Below are 26,026 nucleotides of genomic sequence, written 5' to 3'. Positions count from 1 at the left end.
CACAGAGAAAATACAGCCATCTGGCATAAACTCAGGCAACTTTACTCCCACTGTCCCCCAAATTATCTGCACTTTCTTGGAGTGGATGAAGCAGCTCTCCCTCCACCTCTTAATGATGTTGGATTCTCATTTTCTTTAAAGACTTTTTTTAAATTTTTTTTATTCTTTATTTATTTTTTTAATGTTTTATTTATTTTTAAGACAGACAGAGACAGAGCATGAGTGGGGATGGGGCAGAGAGAGAGGGAGACACAGAATCTGAAGCAGGCTCCAGGCTCCGAGCTGTCAGCACAGAGCCCGACACAGGGCTTGAACTCACAAACTGTGAGATCATGACCTGGGCTACAGTCAGACACTCAACCAACTGAGCCACCCGGGTGCCCCTTATTTTTTTATTTGAGAGAGAGAGAGAGAGAGAGAGAGAGTATGTGAGCAGGGGAGGGGGCAGAGGGAAAGAGAGAGAATCTCAAGCAGGCTCCACGCTCAGCACAGAGCCCAACGTGGAGCTCAGTCCCATGACCCTGTGATCATGACCTGAGCCAAAACCAAGAGTCAGACGCTCAACAGACAGAGCCACCCAGGCGCCCCTCTTTTCATTTTTTACGGTTACTGCTGGCCATACCCTTCTTTTTGAAGTTCTTTTAAAACTCTCTTACCCATGATACCTTCTTCCTGGAGTCTCACACATTCACCTCTTGTCTGATGACTCCTATTCAGTCTCTGGTTGGCTCCTTGTCATAGCTTGCCTTTCTTCTAAACGTGGGTGTCACCATGCTTCATTCTCAGCTCTCTTTTAATTTTTCACATTTACCCTGAGAATCACCTCATTTGTCACCCCATGTGTTGATGAGCTCCAGTCCCTTCAATGATCTTCTGGAATACACATCTATATTTCCCACTTGCCAGACATTACCACTGTCTTGCAGGCATCTCAAATATAAGTGCCCCAAACATGACTTATATTGTCCCCAAAGAGTAGCCTTCCTATGTTTTTCATCCTATCTACCCATAGAGCCACACCAGAAACTTCAGAGCCACCCTCTATACTCAGTTTGTCACGAAATCTTCGATCCTATCTTTAACATATCTCTGTCTTCATTTTCACTACCACAGTTCAAGCCTACACCGTCTCTAGCCTGGAAGATTGCAACAGTATCCCTGTCCTCAGTCTTTGTCCCTTCCAATTTATTTTTAAATTGTTTTATAGACATATGTTTCTAAAACATAAGTAATGTAGTTTTTTTTAAATCATCAATACCCCTTCAATGGCTCCCTTTGTCTACTCTATGAGATCAAATGTCAATTTCATAATACGCCACGTACCTCTCTTCAGTATCTGACTCCAGTTTGCCTCTGTATTTTCTGTTCTTGCATTATGTCCCTACACCCAACTGCTGCAGTACAATAGGAATGGTCACCTTTCCTGGAACATGTCAGGCTTCTTCACAGAGCCACACTTTTGCACAGGCTGTTCTCTCTACATACTCTTTCCCTTTTCCTTCTTAAAAAATTTCTCCTTATCTGTGAAAACTTCCTCTTCCAGGAAGTCTTCTCTGGGTTCCTTTGTACATACCTCTATCATAGAACCACTAGGTAGGTTCCAATCCTGCCTTTGGAACTTCTAAAGGTCCTCTTTGCAGTTGGGCACCAAACCCAGTGCCCAGAGTGTAGCTAAACACCCTATAAATGTTGAATAAACACATGCACAAATGAACTAGTCTCACTATTCTATTTCTAAGAGAGGCGTCCCAAACTTTTTGTTATCCTTGATTTTATGGAATCTGACATATCTGAATTAAGTGGGCCATCCTTTAGGCCTATAAATCCTAAACAGTTGTTTTGAAATCTTGTTTGTATATGGGTTTAATCAGTAGCCAACAATGTTGCTAAAGAAAGTAAAGCTATTTTGATCTGACCCTTAAAATGGTACTAAGATGTTTCAGCAGAAAATCTGCTCTGAGCTACAACTTAAACCTCCACTATCTTTTTTATAAAAATTATTAGAGAGAAGTGACCATGCACAAGCAAACTATGCTCTGTGTTGCTTAAAAAGCAATATTATGTTGAACCATTCAAGAAGTGTGAGCAATTCTGAATGCTATTTAGCTCCTATAGAGCCAGTAATGGAAAGCTTTACCAACAAAGCAATTAGTAATTCACACTTTGAAGTCTGTCTTGAATCTGTGTTGGTACACAGAAAATTAAAGTAAATTTAATGGAGGATATGGGACAATAAGCCACAGTTTCTATACTTAAATAATAAGCTTCCTGTCTTTCCTAAGAGTTTCTAATACATGGGACAGAATTTGTTCAGAATCTAGGAATAATAGTTTCTAGTTTATTGGTTTAAATTAAAATCTAAACAGTACATGTTCTTCTATAATTTAATTTACTAATTTGTCCCAAGTAAATGAAGACAATCACTGGAAGTATTTCTAAAAACAGAATTTATTTTTAAGCTCTGGTTTTTATATCTGAGACATGCTTTTTCATAATCACTCATTTAGCCTTCTAGTTATTAAATAAATATTTATCAAGCATCTGCTCTCTGAAAGATACTATTAATAAAATATAGTGCTTAGACATATAAACCCATTTTTTTTTTACTTTTAAAAAAGTTAATATTAAGAACTTTTAATCTTATTTTTGGAAAAAAATATGACTATGGCCATACATAACCATATATTGAATATTTTAGGTTATAGAAATATAACCCAGGAGGCAGTTTTAATTCTTCCTGCATATTGACCATTTCTCTCAGTCTCCATTTTTAAAAGTATTTTTAACAAAAAACTAAACTTTAAACCTGATTATTATCGTATGCTGACATTATAAAGAGGCCATATTTGCAAGAATTTTGGGGGTCTTCATACTTTACATAAAAAAAAGAAATTTTCCTTCAAAATGAGTTCAATTTATTAAAACATTAGGCCACTTTTTATTTTCATGTCTTGGTGTAGCTGGTCCTCTAGGAAACATCTGCTAGTGGGCTCAGGTAGAGCGAGAGGCATGTGCTTTTGTTGTACTTTGGGCACTGGGTGATTCTCACAAGTCACTTCTCCCTCCATCAGCCTCCACTCTGGAGCCTCTTCTACTCACCACTGACTGGGTTCCTCGAGTAGATGAGGTTGTGACCGGTGTTATGGTGATAGTGCTCATCACTTTGCTCGCACCAGGTCTCGATGAGAGATGGTTCCTAGGGGAGCGAAGGACAGTGCCTGTGGAAACCTCCTTTTCAGCTGTCACGTTGACAGGTCGGACAGTAATAACTGGACTTGCTCCTTCAGCTGAAGTCCCAGGGGATCGTTTAAACTGAGAACCTAAATGAATGTGAATTTTATTGTCTTCCGTGGTTATGATATTGGCATTGGAGTTATATTTCCGTAGTGGAGTTGGAACAGTCTGTTTTTCTGGGGTGACTTTGAGGACAGTCCTTCCCACGGGCATTTCCTGGGATTCGGGAGAGACTCCAATCTCAGCTGGTGCTGCTGATGTAGACACTGTCATTATCTGAATGGGGGATGTGGGCCTGTCTGCAAACATACCTCTTCCACTTTCTGGGGTCTTCTCTCTAGAAAATGTAGTAATCGTGACCGGGGACATGGCTCGTTCTGTGCCAAGAGTAGCATCTCCACTTTTTGGTTTTTGAGACATGACATTTGGCGATGGAATAATGGTTATCCTTGGTTTCTGATTCCCTAAGGTAGGAATGACGGTGGTACTAGAAAAAAATTCTTCAGATGTTGGGCTTGTTATTTCCAAAGTTGCAGTACTATTCTCATGGTCTGGTGTCACTCGAATATGCAGAGGCTGGCCTTGCTTTGGTGAAAGGACCAGTTCTCCTGGGTGCCCTGGACTGGGATTTGTTCGAGGCCCTTTCTCCTGAGTGATTGGGGGCCCATTTTCCCTTTTTCTCATCCATGGAATCCAAGACTTTCTCATAGTGAGCTCATTTGCTGCTGGAGGATACCTATCTAGAACAGAGGATCGTTCCATAGGTTTTTTCAATCCTACCTGTCGAAGATTGCTCATGATGTGATTTTCTTCTTGAAAGGATTTCCGTATAAATACTGCTGGTGTTTCCTCCTCTGCCGCCTCACTGCTCACCGCGTCAGTCTGCACTCCAGTTGACGTCACAGGAATATCCACCATTCTTCTCCCATTCACACTGGGTCGAAGAGCTCGGCTATAACGCTTCGAAAGCTCCAACTCTTTGGTCAGATTGAGGACCTCCTGCCCCATGTTTTTGTTCTTATTTTCTTCTTCCAAAAATCTTTGTTGAAGGACAGAATAATCCACTTGAAGTTGAGAAAGTTGATCTTCTTTGTTCATTAATTCATGGATCTTCTCTTTAAGAGCTTGTACTTCGGCTTTTAAGTCTCGACTTTTAGCTTCTTCTAACCGAAATCTGTGTCTCAACTCTGCTTCCTGACTCACAGCCTCACCTTTCTCGATTGCTTTATTTTTGGCAATTTGGTGCTTTATCTCCTCCAGTTGTTGAGAGAGGAAATTAGCCTTGTCCTGCTCAGTTCTAAATTTCTGCTCTAACTGATCATACTCATCCTCCGTCTTCATCAGATCCCCCTCAACCACCTCCAATTGTTGGAGGCGTTTCTTCAGTCTCTCAATTTCAAGTGTTAGTTCCTTAATCTTGTTATCTTCTGGGCAGGTGAGCTCAGATCCTTTTCGAGACCTTCCTCTTGTTATTTCCCTTTCCACTTCCTCTATTCCATCAAGTCTCTTCTTTAATAAGTCAACACTGCAGCTTAATTCAGAGGATTTTTCTTCTTCGCTTTTCAGTTTACCTATTAACTCATCTCTTTCTTTTGTCAAATTGTACACCTTTTCCTCCATTTCAGATTTCAGTTTTAAAAGCTTCTTACTTTCTTCAATTAGTTTTTCAGTTACATCCATAACCTTTCCTTGTTCCACCTTAAAATTTTTATTGAGTCCATCCACTTTTCTCTCTTCTTGCTTTATTTTTTCCATCATATTTTTCCTTTCATCAACCAGCATCACAGTAAATGACTTCAACTTTGTAAGGTCATCTTTTAGACTTAATTCAGCCTTTTCCAATCGACTTTCAGAACATTCCAGTTCTTTAACTCGACTCTTGACCACCTCCAGCTCATTTAGCAGGTCTTTGGTTAAGTTCTTTTCTTTCTCCAGGTTTAGATGTAGCTGGGTACACTCAGATTTACTCTTGCTAAATGCTTCCTCCAATTTCTCCAGTTCAGACATTCTCTTCTGTAACTTCTCGACTTCAAGTTTGAGTTCCCGACTGTGGTGTTCTTCCTCTTGCAGCTTCTTCCGCAATTCCCTGCACTGGGATTCAGTTTTAGTGATCTCCTCATCTTTACCCTCCATTTCTAACACGCGCTTCCGGAGATTTTCCACTTCAGCCATAAGGCTGGAGTTGCCACATTCCCCTTTGGCAATTTTATCTCTTAATTCCTGAAGTTCTTCCTCTGCCTTTTGAAGGTTTTTGTTGGTCTCTTCCAGTTCCTCAATTCTCTGACTCAAGCCAACCAGCTTGAGTCTAAGTTGCCTGTTGTGAGACTCTTGATTAGCCAATTTAGCATTCATCTCTTCATGCTCTTGAGAAAACCTCGAAGCCTTGTGTTCAAAATCCACTTCCAACTTGAGCAGTTTCTGCCTGTCTTCTTTGGATTTGGAAGTAATGGCTTTGAGCTTTTCTTCTTCTTCCCTCAGTTTCTGAGTAAGATCCTGTACTTTCTGGCTTTGCAGGCCAAGTTGTTCAATATGCATTTGCCTTTCATCCACCAGCATGAGTGCAAAGGACTTGAGTTTCACAAGCTCATCTCTTAGTTTATTGAGTCGCTTAGCATTTTCCTTTTCTTTTCGGGCCTGGTAAGCCTTTTCTTGTTCAAGGAGCTTTTTCAACCTAGGAAACAAAATATATTAAGATATTATAGTTTGTTATTATATTATACATATGTCATATATATTTATTCTTATACATATTAAAAAATTCATCAGCAAAAAAAGTTTGTCTTAGATATTAAATAAAAAGTGAAATGCTATTACAATAAATACCTACCAACTGGTCCAATATCAAGGCTTTAACAGATAGTCATTAAGGACACTAATCCAAAGTCAGGTTATTTGTTCCCCTTGGGGAGGGGTAGTTACCAGAAGTGGGCATGAAAAGGACTCTTCAGGTACTGGTTTCTGTTTCATGACTTATGTGTTGGTTACACAGGATTGTTCAGCTTATGAAATTTCACTAACCTGAACACTTATGAGTGCTTTTCTGCAAATGTATTATACTTCAATAACATAACCATTGAGTAACACTTAGGTTGTACAATAATAGTGGCTATTTAAATAGTGTTTTCTGTATTCTAAGCACAATGTGTGTTATGTGTTTATCTTCACAGCAATCCTCTGAGACATGTACTGCTACTGTCATCCCAATAAGGAATGTGAGACAGGGCTCTTGCACATTCCCATGGTCAGTAGGTGGCAATTCTGGGATTCAGACTCAGGAAGAATCCTTCTGGATCCTCAGGATCCAGAATCCTTGCTCCTCACCTCTACATCTTATGACTTCAAAATGTAATTTTATTTTATGGGGCACCTGGGTGGTTCACTTGGTTAAGCCTCCGACTTCAGCTCAGGTCATGATCTCGCAGTTCGTGGGTTCAAGCCCCATGTCAAGGCTCTGTGCTGACAGATCAGAACCTGAAGCCTGCTTCGGATTCTGTGTCTCCCTTTCTCTCTGTCCCTCCCCTGCTTGTGCTGTCTTCTCTCTCTCTCTCTCTCTCTCAAAAATGAATACACATTAAATATATATATATATATATATATATATATATATATATATATATAATTTTATTTTAAGTCAAAGGGAAGGCGCAGAACAAAAAGAACCTTGGGACTTTTTAATTATGTATGCAACTATCACCTGATAGGAACAAACCAAGACAAGCTTTCTGATAGAAAGCTGATCTACATAAACTAGCTAATGAAGAACTAGCACAGAATTTTGGCTCAGTTTCTGGATTTAAACAAAAATTTTAAATAGAGAACTAGGTTGGGAGGAAATCAATTACTATCAATATAAAAATGTGGCAGCTACAGGAATTATTATGTTTTACATGTGTGAAATACATTTTCTCTATGGTGTTTATGTATAGCATTAAAAAAGTAGGAATATAAATACACCAGAATAACTATTTACTATCCTTGTGTTGATGAATCAATTTGCACCAATTTTTTTTATGGAAGTATAGTTACAAAGTTACATTAGCTTCAGGTGCACAACATAGTGATTCAACAACTCTATACATAATGCTGTGCTCACCACAAGTGTGGCTACCATCTGTCACAATACAACACTATTACAATACCATTGACTATATTCCCTATGCTGTACCTTTTATTCCCGTGACTGATTCATTCCATAACTGGAAGCCTGTATCTCCCACTCCCCTTCATAACGTGCACCAATTTTAATAGTTATTTTCAGTTATCCATAAAAATGGAATTAAAATAATCATATGGGAATGCAAGCTGGTACAGCCAATCTGAAAAAGAGCATGGAGGTTCCTCAAAAACTAAAAATAGAACTACCCTACAACCCAGCAATTGCACTACTAGGCATTTACCCACGGGATACAGGTGTGCTGTTTTGAAGGGACACATGCACCCCCATGTTTATAGCAGCACTATCAACAATAGCCAAAGTATGGAAAGAGCCCAAATGTCCATCAATGGATGAAGGGATAAAGAAGATGTGGTATATATATACAATGGAGTATTACTCAGCAATCAAAAAGAATGAAATCTTGTCATTTGCAACTACGTGGATGGAACTGGAGGGTATTATGCTAAGTGAAATTAGTCAGAGAAAGACACAAATCATATGACTTCACTCATATGAGGACTTTAGGAGACAAAACAGATGAACATAAGGGAAGGGAAACAAAAATAATATAAAAACAGAGAGAGGACAAAACAAGAGACTCATAAATATGGAGAATAAACTGAGGGTTACTGGAGGGGTTGTGGGGGGGGGGGGATGGGCTAAATGGGTAAGGGGCACTAAGGAATCTACTCCTGAAATCATTGTTGCACTGTATGCTGACTAATTTGGATGTAAATTTTAAAAAATAAAAAATAAGATAAAATAAAATAATCATATTTACTTTATATACTATAAGAATGCTTCTTAATATTAATATTTATATCAGAGAAGCAAGTTGTAAACAACCTGTATTTAAGAATATTTTATTCTTTCAATATATTTTGCACCTTACTTATTTAAAGTGATTTATTTCATATTTATGACTAGATTAGCTGTTAACCAAGTAAATAGAAGCTAATAGTCTCACATTGCATTGTACAAGAAATGACTGAACATATATTGAAGCTATTTGCAGTGTTAAAGAATTATTATAGAAATGATTCTGATGATATAATTAAGATTTTTTATGGAATTTACTTTTACAAAACATATCCTTGTGTCTAAGCATCTATTAACTAAATGCATAATTTCCCAAACCCATTATGACTTTATTCTTACAATGGAAGAAAAAGATTGTTTTCAAATTCTTTGGGTTCACATGAGTAATACTGTAATCGCTTCATTAAGTGTGGTTCTTACATGTGTAAAGAGAATTTTATTGATCATCTTCTTTTTTACTTGAAGTCAAAACAACTGAAATAATGTCACAGAACTATAGAGTGGGAGATACTTTTGGGGATATTTTCAAATTCCTTAGCCTTAACAAGACTATCAAAAGTAATTCATTGAAAACATCAGTGCTTTCAACTCTAAGCTTAAAATGTTAAAATTTCTAAAGATATTTGTTTAAATATCCTATGCCTCTATGCTATTACAGACAGTGGGTTGGAGTAACTAAAACATGGGCTTTGGGGTCAGACAGCTGCATCTGAATTCTGGCTCTGTCATTTTCTGACTGTAACCTCTGGCCAATTGCTGAAACTCTTTGACCCTCAGTTTTTTCACTTGTAAAGCAAGGATGTTATACCTACCTCATAGAATTGTTCTCAAAATTGAGATAGTAGAAGTAAAGTGACTGACATACAGACTCTATACACAGATATAATAAAACACAAAAATAAATATAAGAACTAAAGAGTATGAATCTGAAAAGTCTGTCCCATGCTTTTTGTGTTTACACTGTAAATATTTTCATTTCAGTAACTTTGGTGTAAAACCTGGGGTATTAACTTTTCAGCCAGAGAAAAGTAGAAGGCTCTCTTATGAGTAGGAAGTTCTGTGAGCTAGAGCATGACCATCGCAGGAATCTGGCTTCCAAGAAACCACATTTTTTCATGTCCTCTTAGCTGTGATTCTCTCTCTCTCTCTCTCTCTCTCTCTCTCTCTCTCTCTCTCTCTCTTTCTCTCTCTCTCTCTCTCCCCTTCTCTCTCTCCCCTTTCTCTTTGTCCCATTAAGCTTTCTCCTTCCCTCTTCTATCACTTCTTAAATTATTCCCATCTCTCAGTTAAAGTGGCTCTTACAGCAATACACAGCCCATTCTCTGCATTCTCCCAAAATTCAGTTACAGCTTTGATTTAGCTGAGGGTTAGATCCATAACCAAGGTAAAGTTGTGTGACTCAGTCAGGACAGCCTGCCAATAACCTTCTGTGCAAACAGACTTGCATTTAAACTTCTACAGGGAGAACACTGGGGATGGGAAAGATGGGATGAATTGTGAAGACTTTGCAAAAGGTAACTGGCATGGGCATTGTGACTGTTCACTTGCTAGGAAAAAGGGATAGAGAAATTGAAAAAAATTACTTTGATGCTTTTAATCTGCACAACTACAAATAATACCTTTAACAGGAATGGGAAAAACTGGTGAGAAATAGTATTGGTAGAAAATTGAGGTAATAGCAAGATAGTCAAGTTTAAAAGTGTACCAGGTAATACTTAACAATACTGTATTGTACACTTAAAAAATTAAGAGGGTAGATCTCATGTTAAATGTTCTTTCCATAGAGATAATTTTTCCAGTATACCAAGCAATTAGAAATATAGTACTTTTGGTGTAAATCTTATAAATTTTACAGCTCATCTTAACATCTTAACCCCATTACCCTAATGACTTCCTCCTGTCATTACTCCTGTCCAAAGCCTTAGGCATCTTCTGCTGATAATTCTGCAACAGCCTCCTAATGGATCTCCTCACAAGCCCTGCCACTTGTTAGCTATGTGATCTTGGACAACTTATATAACTTATTTGTATACCTCACTTCCCTCACTTATAACTCGGGCATCAATATAGTACCTGATTCATAGGGTTTGTGTGAGATGCATATTGGTTAATATATGGAAAAGCACTTATAACAGTGCCTGGTCCATAGCAAGTGTACTTTTGGCTATGTTTATATTATAATAATTATTATTACTTACTCTCACCCAAATTTAAATATAATCACAGGCTATAATGGAACTCTAACTTCCCATGCCTTCTTGTTGCTCTAAGAATAGAGGTGAAAAATCTATAACATGGCCTAGCATGATTTGATTCCTGACCATGTTGGCAGGTTCTGAAGCCAGTCTTTCCCCCTGTTATCTAAGCTGCTCACATTCCTTAAATATGCTGTGCCTTCTGCTTAGTATTTCCTCCCCACTCCTCCATTCACTCTGGCACAATATCCAGCTGATTTTCATCCTTCCAAAGTTTCACTTAAATGTCACTTCTTCCAGAAGCCTTGCAGGACCAACCTGATTAAGTTATACATTCTTATAGACTCCCATAATACCCTGAAACCTTTATAACATTAATCAACTTACAACTTTTTAAAAGACTTTATTTTTAAGCAGTCTCTACACCCAACATGGGGCTCAGACTCACAACCCCGAGATCAAGAGTCTCATGCTCTTCCAACTGAACCAGCCAGGCACCCCTTGACTTTGTTAACACAAGTTGCATGAGGATACAGGCCATGTCTGTCTTGTTTGCCCCCTAGCACAATGCCTGATACATCGGAAGTGCTCAAAAAATAGTGAGTGAATAGATAAATGAAAGAATAAATAAGCTTGATCTAGAAATACAGCTCAAGTCATCTTCTATAGAGATGTGTGAACTAAAGTCCCTCACAATACTGAGTATAAATTTTTGCTGAATGGATATCGTGGCTGTTATTGGGCCAGTAATTTGATATTAATAGTGGTTATTAGATGACAAGTGGCTCTGATCTAGTGAGCAGTGGCCTCTCTTGAAGACTGTGGTCATTCTAGTCATTGGTTGCCTAGGAAAGAGGTGTTATCTCCTAAGTGGGAAACCAAAGCTGAGAGATCGAGCCCTCTCTGTGTGGATGGGAAGGTATCACTTAATATCTCTCTTTAGTACCAGATGATGAACAACCACTAGATAACCTATAAAGTGCCTCTGGGAATATTAGAACCTTAACCAATACTTTGTAGACCAGACTAAAAGAAGGCTTTTGTGTCTCTCTCATAGGTTCTGGTGTGCTCTTTGTTTATTTTGTTTGCTTGCTTGTTTTAGTTCTTTTTAAGAAAAGTTTCCAACCTCTGTTGCAGAGAAACAAGAGGAGGTATTTTACCCACAGCTGGGCCAGAATGTTGGGGCAGTGTACGTCTGGAGTCTATTGGGAGGAATAGTAGTAGTTAAAGTGAGAGAAGCCTCAGGAAGAAAGAAAGTTATTGGAGGTCTTGGGGCTCTTTTGTCACCCATCCCTTCCTACATAGAAACTTGTATAGTGCTAAAGCTTGGTAATTCTTGGATTTTCATTTCAGTAAGTGGAGGGAGGAGGTGGTGACAGTGCCTTAGACGTGGAAATAAATTTGATCTCCAAGGAGAAACTATGTGGAAAGAGAAAAAGTAAAAGATAGAGAAAAGACTTTGGGAAATGCCTAAAATTAAGGGGTAAAAAGGAATGGGGAGGAGGGGCGCCTGAATGGCTCAGTCCACTGAGCATCTCTGACTCTTGATTTTGTCTCAAGTCTTGATCTCACAGTGGTTCGTGAGTTCCAGCCCTGCATTGGGCTCTGCACAGACACCATGCAGCCTGTTTGGGATTCTCTCTGTCCCCTTGTTTCTCTGCCCCTCCACCACTTGAGTGCATGCACACACTCTCTCACACACACACAAATTAATAAATATTCCAAAAAAAAAAAAAAGAAGGAAGAATGAGGAGGAGCTAGTGAAGGTCTGGCAGGAGAGATAAGAGGAGGGAGATATACTAGTAGCAACACTGGAGCGCCAAAGGAAGGGAGCACTGCTTTCCATTCATCTACCTCCCTCCCTAGTCAATTTAGCCTTCTACTTCAGATGGGTTTTTTTTTCTCCCCTTCTATCTAGAAATCCTCATTTTTATATTAAACAAGCATTCAAAAGTATCACCACATAACTATTCACAATAGATAATGACTATGGCAGGTTATGTCTCCTTTTTCAAACAATTTCCTAATAGTTACAATGTCACTGTACTTAAACAATTCATTTGCTTTACATTACTGGGCACCGTTGCCATGTAATTATGCTATTTAAGGAGTAGAATGATAGGGTGTAGGTGTTGTTTGTGCCAACTGGTCTTACCACCTCCTCTCTGCCCATCTTGCCATTCTTCAACCATGCCCTGATTTTCGGAAGATTAGCATAAAAAGGAAACAAACCAGAAGACCAAGACTAAGATGAATTAGTACCCCGATTCTCATCAGCATTACAGGCATTTGATACCCTGAAATCAAATTTATTCTTGGCAAGTTCTTAATTTTCAACAAGCATTTTATCCTGTTTAAAGGATGAAAGGAAGACAAATACACAATCTAATAGATTTTCAGAATTCTATTGTCTTTCTTAATAACTATTCTTAAGTGTGTTCCTCATTTTTCTTTTCATACTAAATGAAACCATGATCTTTTTATTTTGAGACTTTACCATTTACAAATGTTCAGAAATTTAACTATTTTCAACTAGAAGACTTTAAAAGTATAAGCCCAAATGTTCTATGATTGTTTATGGTATATATATTAGTCAAGATGCATCAATTTGTGTAATTAAAACTGGTAAATTTTATTTTATGTAAATTATATCTCAATAAAAAAAGTAGCAATAAAAAGAATATAAAAGGCCCTAGAAAGTGTTCCAAATGTCAGAGAAATGGAAAAAAAGTTGCAAACTAATATTATGAGAGTGACTTAAAATATAATAGAAAACATAAAATAGATTATTATTAAGCTTAAGGCAGAAAGATGTGAAAGCAGAGGTAGGAACACTAAAGAGACGATGTCTAACATTTTCAGCTAGGGTTGGGGAAGCTGGTAGGAAAACATGTTCTGGGGTAAACATGTTTCAGGTACTAGAAAACCTCTAGTCCTAATATTATTTCAAGGCACTCTTAAAAACCCACCCCAAATCCCAATATGTATATGTATGTATGTATATGTATAAATATATGTATGTATATAATATGTATATATGTATGTATGTATATATATATGTGTGTATATATATATGAGATTACATATATATATATAAGATTAGCATGTTCCCACTTAAATTTAAAGTTGTTTTTCTTTATGGAAATCATCTAGTTAGTAAATAATGATAGAATGCCATTATTAATGAATAAAGAATTATAGAAGACCACTATTTTGCAATATCCAAAGAAATGATGGATGTAGGTAATGTTCATCAATGTCTCTGAAGAGAGCTAGACAAACATTGTATACATGTGTACATACTTCCACCAAGAAATATTCCTACCCAAAAAATAAACCTGAATAAGATCAAGCCCCTATAACTACTTACTAGTTTAAGGAAAGACATGGGCAAGAAACATACTAAATGATACTGTGATGATACAATCAGAAAAATCCAAAATGTAGGGGACTACAGAGGATAAAATACCTAGTATTTTCAATAAATAAATTGCAAGAAGAAAAAGAGTGGGGGAGGAGAAACTATAGATTAAAAGAAATTTATAAGATGTATCAACCAATTATAATACATTTGGATTCTTATTTAAGCTATTTTTAAAACAATAGGAAAAATTAGGTTATAAGGAATTATTACTAAATTTAGGTAGTGTAAGGATATTGTTAAGAGAATCCTTACCATTTAGAAATATATATTGAAATATTTATTCATGAAGTGATATGTCTGGAACTTTTATAAAAATAAAATAATCCAGGGCCAAAAAAAAAAAAGACAACAAACCCAGGGCAATGGGAATAGATGAAACCAGACCAGTCATGAATTAACTGTTGAAGCTAAGTGACAGATATATGGGCATTCATTACATTATTCTCTTTATTCTTGTAAATATTTGAAATTTTCCATAATAAAGTTTTTTTAACCCCCTTTAAGATCTTTACCTCCCCCCTCCCACACCAAGTTTCAACTCCTTTGATATCTGGTCATAATTTTTACTTTCTTTACAGTTCCATGTATCTCTCATATTTGTCTGTAATTGTGGGTGATTCTTCCATTCGTTTCCATATTTATAAAATTAAGCATATTAGAGACTTTTACCTTTTCTTCCTCATTGGGATACATTTGATGCTTAGTCAAACTTATGGTAAAAAAAGCATCCTTGCTGTGTTCTTTTCCACAGGTATTTATGAGTGTATCTTTCCTTTTAAGTACAATTTTTGTTGTTGTTTTGGGGAGAGGGGAAATGAGAGGTTTTTTTTGTTTTGTTTTGTTTTTTAAATCTTATCCTGGTTATCCATCCTGAGACAAACAAACACCTTTCCTAGAACAGTTATAGATCTGTACTCCTAAAAACCCAGGGCCACACCTGACTATAATGATTCTCACTCCTTGTCCTCCGAAAGTAAACCATATGAGATTTCACAGGTTCTTTTCCCCAACTTTCTTTATACTCTCACTTCTATTATTTCTCCAAATTTATCAGCATTAGCCCCAGAGCAGCAATTTTCTCTTTGCTTTCTTTAGATGTCACTTGTTACCATCTTAATCCTCTGGAACCCATTTTGAAATGCTGATGTCATTTTAAAAGTTAACTACATTTGTTTCTGAGCCAGATCATGCTAATTTCCCTTCTCACTATTTCTCTTCCCTTTCACTATTTTTATTCTCCTATTCTTCTTCAATTCCCCCTGTATGTATGCCTCTCTCTCATAAAAGAGAAAAGGCAGGTTAAAACTAGCAAGGGCATGATAGTAATTAAAGATGAATGAACCTCAAAAGAGTCAAGCTTGCATGCAGTTAGAAGTCTTTAATCACATGCATTTTTTCCCAGCTAGAGCATAGAACAGAGCTAAGCAGCTTGGTAACATGATAGGACATGATTTTACCAAATGACTCAGAAAGAAGTGTTAGTTTTTCATAAATTGCCCCAGTTCCTCAAGATGGTGTCTATTATAATAATTATTCAGAATTAATCTAACCTCCTGATATCCTGCATAGGACTGGGATTAGGGTGAGGTGAATAAGGCTGGGTTCTTAGATCTTGTCCTCATTTGAAATTTTGACATTTAATTCATCATTGATTTTTTTTTTGCATTGATTTGTACCTTAAAACATAATGCATTAAAATATTGTGTATCTTGCTTACTGATTTATTCAATATCCCCTTAAATTTTGTGCCTAAGGTGATAGCTTCATTTGCCTCACCCTAGTCCCAGCCCTGAGCTCTGAGTGCTAGATAATCATTTTCTTTATGTACAAGTAAATGGCAGATCCTTCACAGCAGGACACAAACTTTTAAGTTTTGTTTTTCTTTTGTGTTTTTTAAGTAGTGGGGGTGAATTTACAAAAGGCTTTGTACACTTTTTACTTTTTCCCTATTGTGAAAACCAGCAGTACTGTGGAACACCTGATCTCACACTTTTTTGACCCAGGTCCAGTAGAGTGGGACAGAGGTCTTTCTCATCTATTCTCAAGAAATTGGTGATAAAAATTTGAAAGAAAAGAAAGGATAATCAGTAAACTTTTTGCTAGCAGTTTTTATGAACTGCTTTTATTTTGCAAGTGAAGACCCTAAAGTTATACACATGATTTTATATTATAAAACTATAGCCTATAAATTTAAAAATAATCTAGGACTCTCATTACATTTACTTTGATGTTATAATCCAAGTAATGCAAACACACACACACACACACACACACACACACACACACACACACACCGGGCAAGTTATCACAAATGAAGTTTTATTCTTCATCAGAGAGGATTAGATATAATCTTGCTCTAGAATGGGAACATTAATGACATGTCTTGAAGTCTAGCTGTTGAAAATCATAAACTAAGGATATGCATTATTGGCCCTCTGCGGGTTAGCCCAACAACCCATAACAAATTAAACTGATTATGAAGTTTAACCAATAGTAATTTATCTTTAAAAGGCACAGATGGTAGCAACTGAAAACCATGAAAAGCTCATCGTGGATAATAAATTATTCTTCTTGAAGATTTTGGGATTTCCTACTACCAGGTGAGCACATGTTGCCAGCATTTGGTAATAGCCAGACTCCACTGGAAAATACCCTCTTAGTCTTTAAGAAAATCTGACAGGTGTGCCTGGGTGTTTCAGTTGGTTAAGTGTCTGACTCCGGATTTCTGCTTAGGTCATGATCTCACAGTTTGTGGGATCCAGCCCCAAATTGAGCCCCGCGTCTGGCTCTGCATCCAGCCCCATGTTATGTTCGGCACTAAGTGTAGAGCCTGCTTGGGATTCTCTCTCCCTCTCTCTCTGCCCCTCCCCTGCTCGTACACACATGTGCCTCTCTCTCTCAAAATAAATAAATAAACATTTTAAAAAAACCCAATAACATGCAAATTTAAATTCAAAAATGCTATATTTTAAAATAAATCATTTTGTATATTACTAGTAACTTGCTCTTAATCATAGTAGAAATTAAAGTCTAGGGAATTATTTGTCATTTGCTCATTTAAACATAGAAATAACTGTTTCTTCTGATAGTTTGCTGCCCATCAGGAGGCCTATATTTGAGAATAACTATTTGAGAAGGAGCTTCCTGATCATACACTCTAGTATGAAGCTCCCTGACTCATAGAAATGTAACCATGATTTATTAATTCACTCAGCAATTCAACAAAGATGGATTGAATGCCCCACCATTGTCAAATAGTATACTAGATACTTGTAATAAAAAAATAAATTGCAATGCTATGTAAAAAGTACCATTTATGCTTTAAACATAGGCTACTGAGGGTCACCCAAGGATGGGGATATGACTGAAGGAAGTGGTTCCCAATGCCATTCCCCTGCTATCACGACTACAGCCCATATGACCCTTTGGAGAGAACTAGATAAGGGTTTCCCTCCTTAGAGAAACAGTCCCTGCCTGGCTTGATGCTCTGAACGAGAACAGGATTTCAGTCCTATTCTTTCATTAGATAGGTGCCACGGCAAGCTATAACCTGCACAACCACACACAATAATCCTATGGGCTCTTCTTTTTCATCTTTCAGGTTTCATTCAGCACACAGTTCTCCTCCCCAGAGATGCATTCTCTGAAACTATTGAAAATAGTTTCCCCAGTTGCTCTCCATCATACCACCCCATTTCTTTCTTTCCCTTAACTTTTATTATCTGAAATCATCTCCTTCATTTATTTGTTTACATAGATATTGTCTGTCTCCCCACCTCTCCACAGAGCAAAAGCTCCATAAGAGCAAGGTCCATGGCTGAACACCAGCCCCCTAACAAAGTGCCTAACATAGAGTAGGTTCTCAATCAATATTTGGTTGATGAATGAATAAACAAAGGTTATCCAGATGAAGAATGAGGAAACAGTATGCCACATAAAGGGGAAAGTGACACAAGTGCAAGAAACAGAACAGCAGAGTCAATGGCAGAGCACACAGTAGGAGGTGGGAAAACATCAAGGCATAAGACTCCAGTGGAAGGTGGAGGTCAGATCATCAAGAAGTCTGTTTGTTATCCTAAGTTGGACTCCATCCAGAGAATTACACAAAGTTCTATAAGGACTTTAAGAGTAGTGAAAATATCAGGGGCACCTGGGTGGCTCAACTGGTTAAGTGTCTGATTCTTGATCTCAACTCAGGTCATGATCCCAGGGTCATGGGATCTAGTCTCACATCAGGCTCTGTTCTGAGTATGGAGCCTGCTTAAGATTCTCTCCCCAACCCCCACCCCCCCCCCCGCCCCGGCTCAAGTACACATGCACTCTTTCTCTCTCAAAAAATTAATTAATTAAAAATTTTTTAATAAAAAAAGTAGCAATAATTTCTAATTTGTATATTACAATGTTCTAATGACAATGTGGATGTATGGATTATGGGGGCGGGCAGTGCTAGAGGCAAGGAGATCAGTTATGAAAGCATTAAAATTTTCCAAGGCAAAAAAAAAAAAAGACTAAACTATGATTACAATTATAATACAAGAAAAGGGGAGGGGAACCTGGGTGTCTCAGTCAGTTAAGTGGCTGACTCTTGATTTATGCTCAGATCATGATCTCATGATTCGTGAGGTTGAGCCCCAAGTGGAGTCAGCTCTGTGTTGACAGCCTTCTTGGGATTCTCTCTCTCCCTCTCTCTCTGCCCCTCCCCCACTCATACTCTGTCTCTCTCAAAAATAAAAATAGACATTAAAAGAAAAGGGGATTTTTAAAAATGTTTTACTTATTTTTGAGAGGGACATACAGTGTGAGCAGGGGACGGGCAGAGAGAGAGGGAAACACAAAATCTGCAGCAGGTTCCAGACTCTGAGCTGTCAGCACAGAGCCAGACTCAGGACTCGAACTCAGGAACTGAGAGATCATGACCTGAGCCAAAGTTGGATGCTTAACCAACTAAGCCACCCAGACACCCCAAAAAGGGGATTTTAGGAATAATTAGGATATAGAAATATCTGGTTTTGGTGCCTGAATGTGAAGGCTAAGGTAGAAAGAATTATATAAGATTATTCCTGCATTTTTAAAATGATTTTAAATGTTTATTTATTTATTTTGAGGGAAAGAGAGCACAAACAGTGGAGGGACAGAGAGAGAGGGAGAGAGAGAGAATCCCAAGCAGGCTCCATGCTGTCATCACAGAGCCTGGCGTGAGGCTCATTCTTAGGAACCATGAGATCATGACCTGAGCGGAAATCAAGAGTCAGAGGCTTACCTGACTGAGCCACCCACGTGCCCCAAGATTATTCCTGCATGTTGATATGGGTAACAATGTGAATGATAGTGCCCTCCTTCACCATCATGGCCCCATTAGCATCACAATCTAGACAATTCATCTAAGTGGTACCATGTGGAATCTTAGGGAAAATAGTTTTGATGTACTAATTGCCCAATTTTTGCTCAGGACTAATGACTTGAGCAGAGGGCAAAGCTATCTTGTTGAAAAACTCATCTCAAATGAGTCAGCAGAGGCAAGATAAACTTCTAGGTTTTTTCTAGAATTATGAGTTTTTGAAATGTGGTCTTATAAATCCCAATTTTATTCATCTTTGAAGAATAAGTATAGTTGTCTCTTACAAACTTGTGAGAGATGTAAAGCAGGACTCTGAGCCTCTTGGTAGGAAGTGGTTTTGAATAGGGACATCAACTCACTTTATGAGATAAATGTTATATACAGCTGTAAAAAAAAGTTATTGAAGTTACTAAATTACCAAGCTATTAATTTGTATATTGTATTATTTAATTTTATACTTCTACTTATTATCCTTTGTGCTGCATATTTTCCATTTACTTCTCCAGTTCTACTGTCCACCATTCTCCACCCTGGGGGGCTGATCTTGAGCCATTGTATTGAAAGCCCCTTCTAGCTTCAAGTTTGGTTTTGTCAATAGGAGACATTGACAGGAGATTGGAGAATGAGGTATTAATTCCCTCCTGAATCTTGGATATTTGGCTTCATCCTTCTACTAAGGGCCATCGTCCCTTTAGGTAGCCTTCTCCTACAGATCCAGTTACTCTTGAGGGTTCCAGGAACTACTCCCTCCCCCCAGTTAGTGGGTAGTAAGAGGTACACACTCCCGCACTCCAAATGCCCCTCCCCCAATTACTAGCCCTAGGGAAACATGGTATCCCTTATTAGCTTCCCACCCACACATATACAACATTAAGTTACCCCATTTGACTCATCTGGGATTTTTGCTGTAACCCTAAATAGATCAGACAATATGCAAATGTCAGGGCTCAGGATCATTTTTCCCTTCTCTACGTCCAACGCATACTTTATATGCATCATGATTTCTCTTAAGACAAATGTGTAGCTTGAGATAATAGGACAAATCTAAGAAGAAAGGAGTCACAGATAATTGGAGCTAAGAGTGGGTCAATAAGAGTTGAGAAAAAAGGAAGTATGACAGGCTTATAGCCACACATACACATTGCTATGAGTGGAAAGCAGGAACAAGAAATAAAGCTGAAGACAGAAGAGGGGAGACAGAATAGTGCCCCTCCTCTCCCTCAGACCAGACATGAATCGGTCTCTCCAGCCTCATTTTAAAGGTAGGCTGCAGGGAAGGGCCTTGCCTTGGATCCCAGGACAACAATCCTAAAGCCTAGCTCTCTACCTTTTTCATTTTGCACTGAGGTTCTTTAGAGCTAAAAATTTTCTGGTTGATAAAAGAGAAAGACCACAAATACTAAAAGCTGAATGGGAATATTCAGGAGAAAAAAATGGGTAACTCCTGACAGAGGACCAAATATGAAGTCACATATAATAATTTGTTGAGAAAACAAATCTCTATGTTAGTCAATCATGCCAGTCATTTTCATTGGCTGAAAACATGGGTATTTTTTTGTCATTTCAAAGCTAACGTTCAGTGCTCAGTGTAGTAGTTCAGGTATGTGCTCCAGAGCCAGACTACCTGGTTTGTGTCTAATCCTGCCCCCTACCATCTTGGGCAAGTTTCTTAATTTAGCTCTTCCTCAGTTTCCTCCCCTATAAAAGTAGGATAATAAGTAGGGTCATTGTCAGAACCACAGGAATTATTCTATGTAAAAAGGCTAGGTTCTCAATAAATGTTAGATACTATTAATAATAATGCTAAATTGGAACTTACTGCCGATTTAATTAATTAAATTAATTAATTTAATTAATTCTAATTAGAATGAACTCTTCAAAGATAATGGAGAGGGAGGTACATCTACTGATGCCATGTAAACATAATCTCATTCTTAAAGTTGAAAAAGTTGTTGTTTATCTTGTGGGCATGGATGAGTAGTTTGTACCCACAATTAAATGCCTTTTTGTTGTGTTTTCATATCCCCTAAGTTGTTCAAAGTACTTCTCAAACACCCTCAGCTTGATCAGATGAAATATTTTTCAAAGAGTAGAAAGAAGATATTATTCTTTCTTTTTTATTCTGTTTTTTAAAGAATCAGCCAGATGAACAAATTTACTTAACGATTTTCATGAGAAACAGAACAAGCCAGAAAAGTTTGTTACCTAAATATGTGGCCTTGTTCTTCCCAGTGGCGCCCTCACTTCCCTTACTCTGATGGGAAGAGACCTTTCTTAGCCCATTCCCAAAGAATACATCATCCAAGTTCATCACACCTAATTATCAGATGCTCATCTAGGTAACACTTGTGCATTATCCCAAGTAACTTTCTCCCTCAGAAAATAAGCTAAATGGGGGGTGGGGAGCAGAGGGGGTTTCCCTTGGGAAGCCAGAAAGTGGGAGGATATTTTGAAGCAGGTGGGTTTTTAGGTCCCTGCAATCACAATGTGAGGGTATCCTCCCATGTGTTTAAGTACAGAGGCCTCTCCTCTGTGAGCTGCACTTGTGGTGGTACAGAACATGAGGGGAGGAGCTGGGAGCATGAATCAGATGTGCTAAGACTATTCAAACAAGTTGAAGACAGTCCACAAAGGTGCAATATACCTCATTTTACTCTGTACATGCATTTATGGAGTGCTGGTCAAAAGTCATTTTTTAGCTTATATATTAGGCTTTTAAGCTTATACATTATGGGAGCTCATAATATAAAAACATACCCTTTTGTAAAGCCTTTTACTAAGATATTATTAAGCCAATTTGTCTCTTGGGTAAATTTGTTTTCACAACGAAGATTTGTTTAAAGTAAGTAAAATTACATTTGTTACATAAGTAATAAATTAAGTATACAAACCACTGATAGTACACTCCCTTGCGTTTATTTACTCAGAAAAATAACCCTCTCCCTCTTTAAAATGGCATTAGAATTTATTGCCCTTGTATCTAGAGGTCTTTTAAAAAGCTTTTAAATATAAACATACTTGAAATTTCACTACTTTTTAAATTATTACGTTAACATGTATCTAACAATCATTTTGTCCAGTTTTTGAACAACTTTAAAGCTAATGCAACATATAACAAGCCAAAACAATAAACAAAACTCCAAAACCCCAAGACTTAATTTGTATTGATGCTGACTATTGTTAATCTAGAGAAAAAGAAAGGCAAGCACCCTTCCGTTGTGGAGAGAATATTTAGTTTTACAAGTAAACAGAAGCTCAGCCATCACATGGAATTAAGAATCTGGGCAGATCAATGTAATGGACCCAAGATTTTCATCTCAGTTGAACTCAAGATTTTCATCGCTTTAAACACAGACAAAACATTATTAACAATCAATGTTACACAAAATTAAACCTACACAAATGAAAACCATACCATCTGCCCTTATGTTCAAATTTTTATAAAACGGGTCATGTGAATCTGAAATCATGCTATAAAAATTTGGTTTTGGCCAAGTGAAGTTCTTTTGTGAAAGACTCACACTACCCTCCAGCCCTACTGAGCGCTAAATGCAAGCTATTTATTTTGATACACTCTGCTGAACTCAGACAATGTTTTTTTGGCATTTTGAAAAATTACTAAAGTTGAACTTTTTACACAACTGTTTAACATAGTAGAAACTTGAACTCCATTTCCATTTTGAAATCAAACCTCTTATTTTCTGTATTATTCTTGTTATCACGGCCACCCTGTTTCAGAACAAACACGGCTTTCTTTGGATCACTATGCATTCTAATTCATTGCTAACTTTTACAAGCCTTCTCCACACATGCAAAGAGATCTGCAGACAATCCACATAATGACCACAAATTTTGAAAATAATATTTGTACCTTCAATTAATTTTTGCTCATCAAGAAATTATTAATTAGAGGATACATTTACAGCCCATGGAAAGGCTGTTCTGTTAAAAGCCGTCAAAACACATTAGTACGACTAATGGCAGCACGAGATCTTTCTATTCTTATACAAACTCCCCAAGTTTCTGTAGGATGAGATTACTTTTCCCTCCATAGAAAAACAGGAGCATGCCTCATACCACAACAAGGTGCATCTTGGCCATTCCAATCAAGGATTCTGAGGTATCAAGGAAAGTCACAATAAGCTGGTCATTTTCAAGGGTTGTCACCGTCCACACTCAGTAAAACCTGTAGTCAAGAGCTGAAAGGTTGTCGGGTTTTTACAGCCCTTGTCAGATTAGTCAGGCTGTACAAATGTCCAAACCCAGCTTCTAAGATGCTCTTTGCAATAACACTTAGAAATGAGTTTACTGCCAAGTAAGCCTATTAACAAATGAAATGCGCATGGACTAAAGTAATAACTAACGTTGCTTAAATCAAAACAGATCTTGACTTCCTTACCTTAATACTAGGAAGCATAGTAGCTTTTGTTTTTGTTTTTGTTTTTTACAAGGGGGTAATTGAAGTTTGTTCAACAGCAGCAGGCCCTGTTCAGCCCCCTACTCCACAGGGAATTAACCGTCACATTCCAGCCCTGTCATCAGAACAATGAAAGGTGAATGTTGTGCAAAACAGCTTGGGACCACTAACTGATGATGTCATTCCTCCCTTATATGGTTCATTATTGTGCAGATTTACTTTGGTCTGTGAAAAGGGGTGGAGCTGCCCGGGACTGGAAGGGAAGGCTGATCTTAAGAAGCAGAGAAAGTGAACGGAATTATGCTCCACACAGAGGAAAATGCACTGGGGAGGGGAGGAAGTTGGGGAGGAAAAGTGAGAAAAAGAAAAGATATGCATAAGATGTCAAATGGGCCTCACTCTTGATTTTTCAAACTAGCTAAATGTTTAGCACACACTGGAATTTAAATAAGGATCCCACTAGAGCCTGATCTGTGAGTCAGCCAACGGGACGGGATTCATGTTCAACCAAAGTGCCAGTTAACTTACGTGTGTCTAAATGAAAACACTGCAGTGTGGGCTGCAGAATGCAAGTACTCTTTAGTTTAAGGATCATTATGTCTTAAAAAAATTTTTTTTACCTGAATTTATTGCTTTCCTAAAAGTGTTTTGAAATGGCAAAAAAAGTGCTGTCCACCCAAATGAACAAGTGAATATAGTCAGCCAAATTTCAAGGAATGTCTATATCATCAATCATACAAATCTTCTCAAAATCCCCTAACGCCTTAAACTAGTTTTCTCTCTCTTTTTTTTCCTTGTTTCCTTCCATCATTCATTCTTTCCTGTGTGAGTCTGTGAGTAATAATTTAGTCAAGGTAACATTAGTTAGGTAACAGAGGTTCCTGTATAATTTGTTTCTAATACATATCCATATAATTTATATATCATTTATGTTAAGAAATTCCATTTTTAATTACAGAATACAAGCATAGTATTAGATAAATTAGTTAAATTAACTTTAACAGATTAACTTTAAAGTTAGCAGAATTAAATGTTTGGAGAACATGTTTAAGTCCTCAGATATCTTTCCTATTATACAAATATAAACCATTATGTTATGCATGGAAAAGAATTGGAAGGAAAAATAAGTTAAAGATAATTGCTTTTCTACATTCGTAATGTTCGATCACGTCTTGCCTTGTGAACATGTCTACCTTCTTAACAGTATGAACTTAGAACAATGATTAGTGCATGTTTCAGGGTTGCAGTTCTGAATAAAGTGTTGTGATTTTGGTAAAATTTACATAAAACAACATTTATTGTTAAGGTAAAATTACAGATATTGAGCCAATTAATTGATGCTTTTGGTTTTTTGGGGTTTTTTGGGGGGGGAGTCGGGAGGAGTATTTCCAGCAATTTTTAAATGATTGGGAAAAACCAAAACTGAGGAAGAAACTGCTGCCACCATGTGTTGTGTGCAAGGCTGCCCTGGTGTTGGGGAAAGGGGCTTCTTGGCAATTGAAAGACCCAAGATGGAATCTTGTCTTGGCACCTACTGGGTAGATAGCTAAGAGGATGCTTTCTAACTCCTCTGGCTTCAGCTTACTCCAGTATCTAATAGAGATACGGATTTTAACTTGCAGAGTTAAGGCCACAGAGTCTGGCACATAGTGGGCCCGCAATAAATGCTGAATAATACATTTATACAGTTTATACATCTTGATAATGGTATGCACTTTGCAAAACTACAAATTTGTAGTCTCATTTTGACACAGACGATATAAATTCATGTTTAAAAAAAAAAGAGAGAAGCAAAGGGTCAGGACTGATTATATATAATCAAGGGGCATCTTGCATTCAGTCTGCTTCTGGTGATTCAAGCTTGAGGTACAGCCCCAGGGAGGCATTGATTATGTTCAAGGCCAATAAATCACTATTTAGAAACATAATAATAGCAAGAGGAAATGTTTCAGATACATTTGAAAACTCTTTAAAACAAATACAATAAATGTTAATCACAGGTGTGTTTTTTTTCCTTCCCTGCTTAGTACTACTAAATAGCTACATTCAAAATTAACTTAGTCCTCCTATTAAGACTCACCTAAAATAGCTGTATTAGTCATAATTAGTTAAGATTCCCTGGCTAAATGACATTACTTATTAGGAGCCTCTTGGAACCCAGAAGAGATGATTAAGTGGGTCATAGAACCCTCCTTAGAGTTGCAGTAGCTGCAAAATTCCACTATTATATCCTGAAGCACAGGGACCTGAATGGGTCTTTCTATATTCAGAAATATCTTATATTCACCTTTTTTTTTAATTCCAGCTTTACTGAGGTATAACTGGCAAATAAAATTGTATGATATTTAAAGTGTGCACTGTGGTGATCTGATATGCATATACATTGTGAAAGGATTCCTATCATCTAGTTAATTAATTAAGACACTCATCATCTCACATAATT

At 37.4% G+C, this 26,026-nt stretch overlaps 1 protein-coding gene across 4 annotated transcripts in view; it reads right to left on the bottom strand.

The window, feature by feature from the left end:
- Positions 1 to 26,026, bottom strand: part of FILIP1 (filamin A interacting protein 1) — a 187,983-nt gene that overhangs the window by 18,581 nt on the left and 143,376 nt on the right. For all 4 annotated transcript variants that reach the window (XM_019442680.2, XM_053904716.1, XM_019442682.2 and 1 more), the window contains exon 5: positions 3,100 to 5,905. In XM_019442680.2, coding sequence (XP_019298225.1) covers positions 3,100 to 5,905 — 2,806 coding nt within the window. The remainder of the gene's footprint in view (positions 1 to 3,099; positions 5,906 to 26,026) is intronic.

Source organism: Panthera pardus, unplaced genomic scaffold, assembly GCF_024362965.1.
Source record: "Panthera pardus isolate Hobbes unplaced genomic scaffold, ASM2436296v1 HiC_scaffold_17, whole genome shotgun sequence".
In the NCBI taxonomy this organism is placed as follows: Eukaryota; Metazoa; Chordata; class Mammalia; order Carnivora; family Felidae; genus Panthera; species Panthera pardus.
This window is presented reverse-complemented; position numbering and strand designations above follow the sequence as displayed.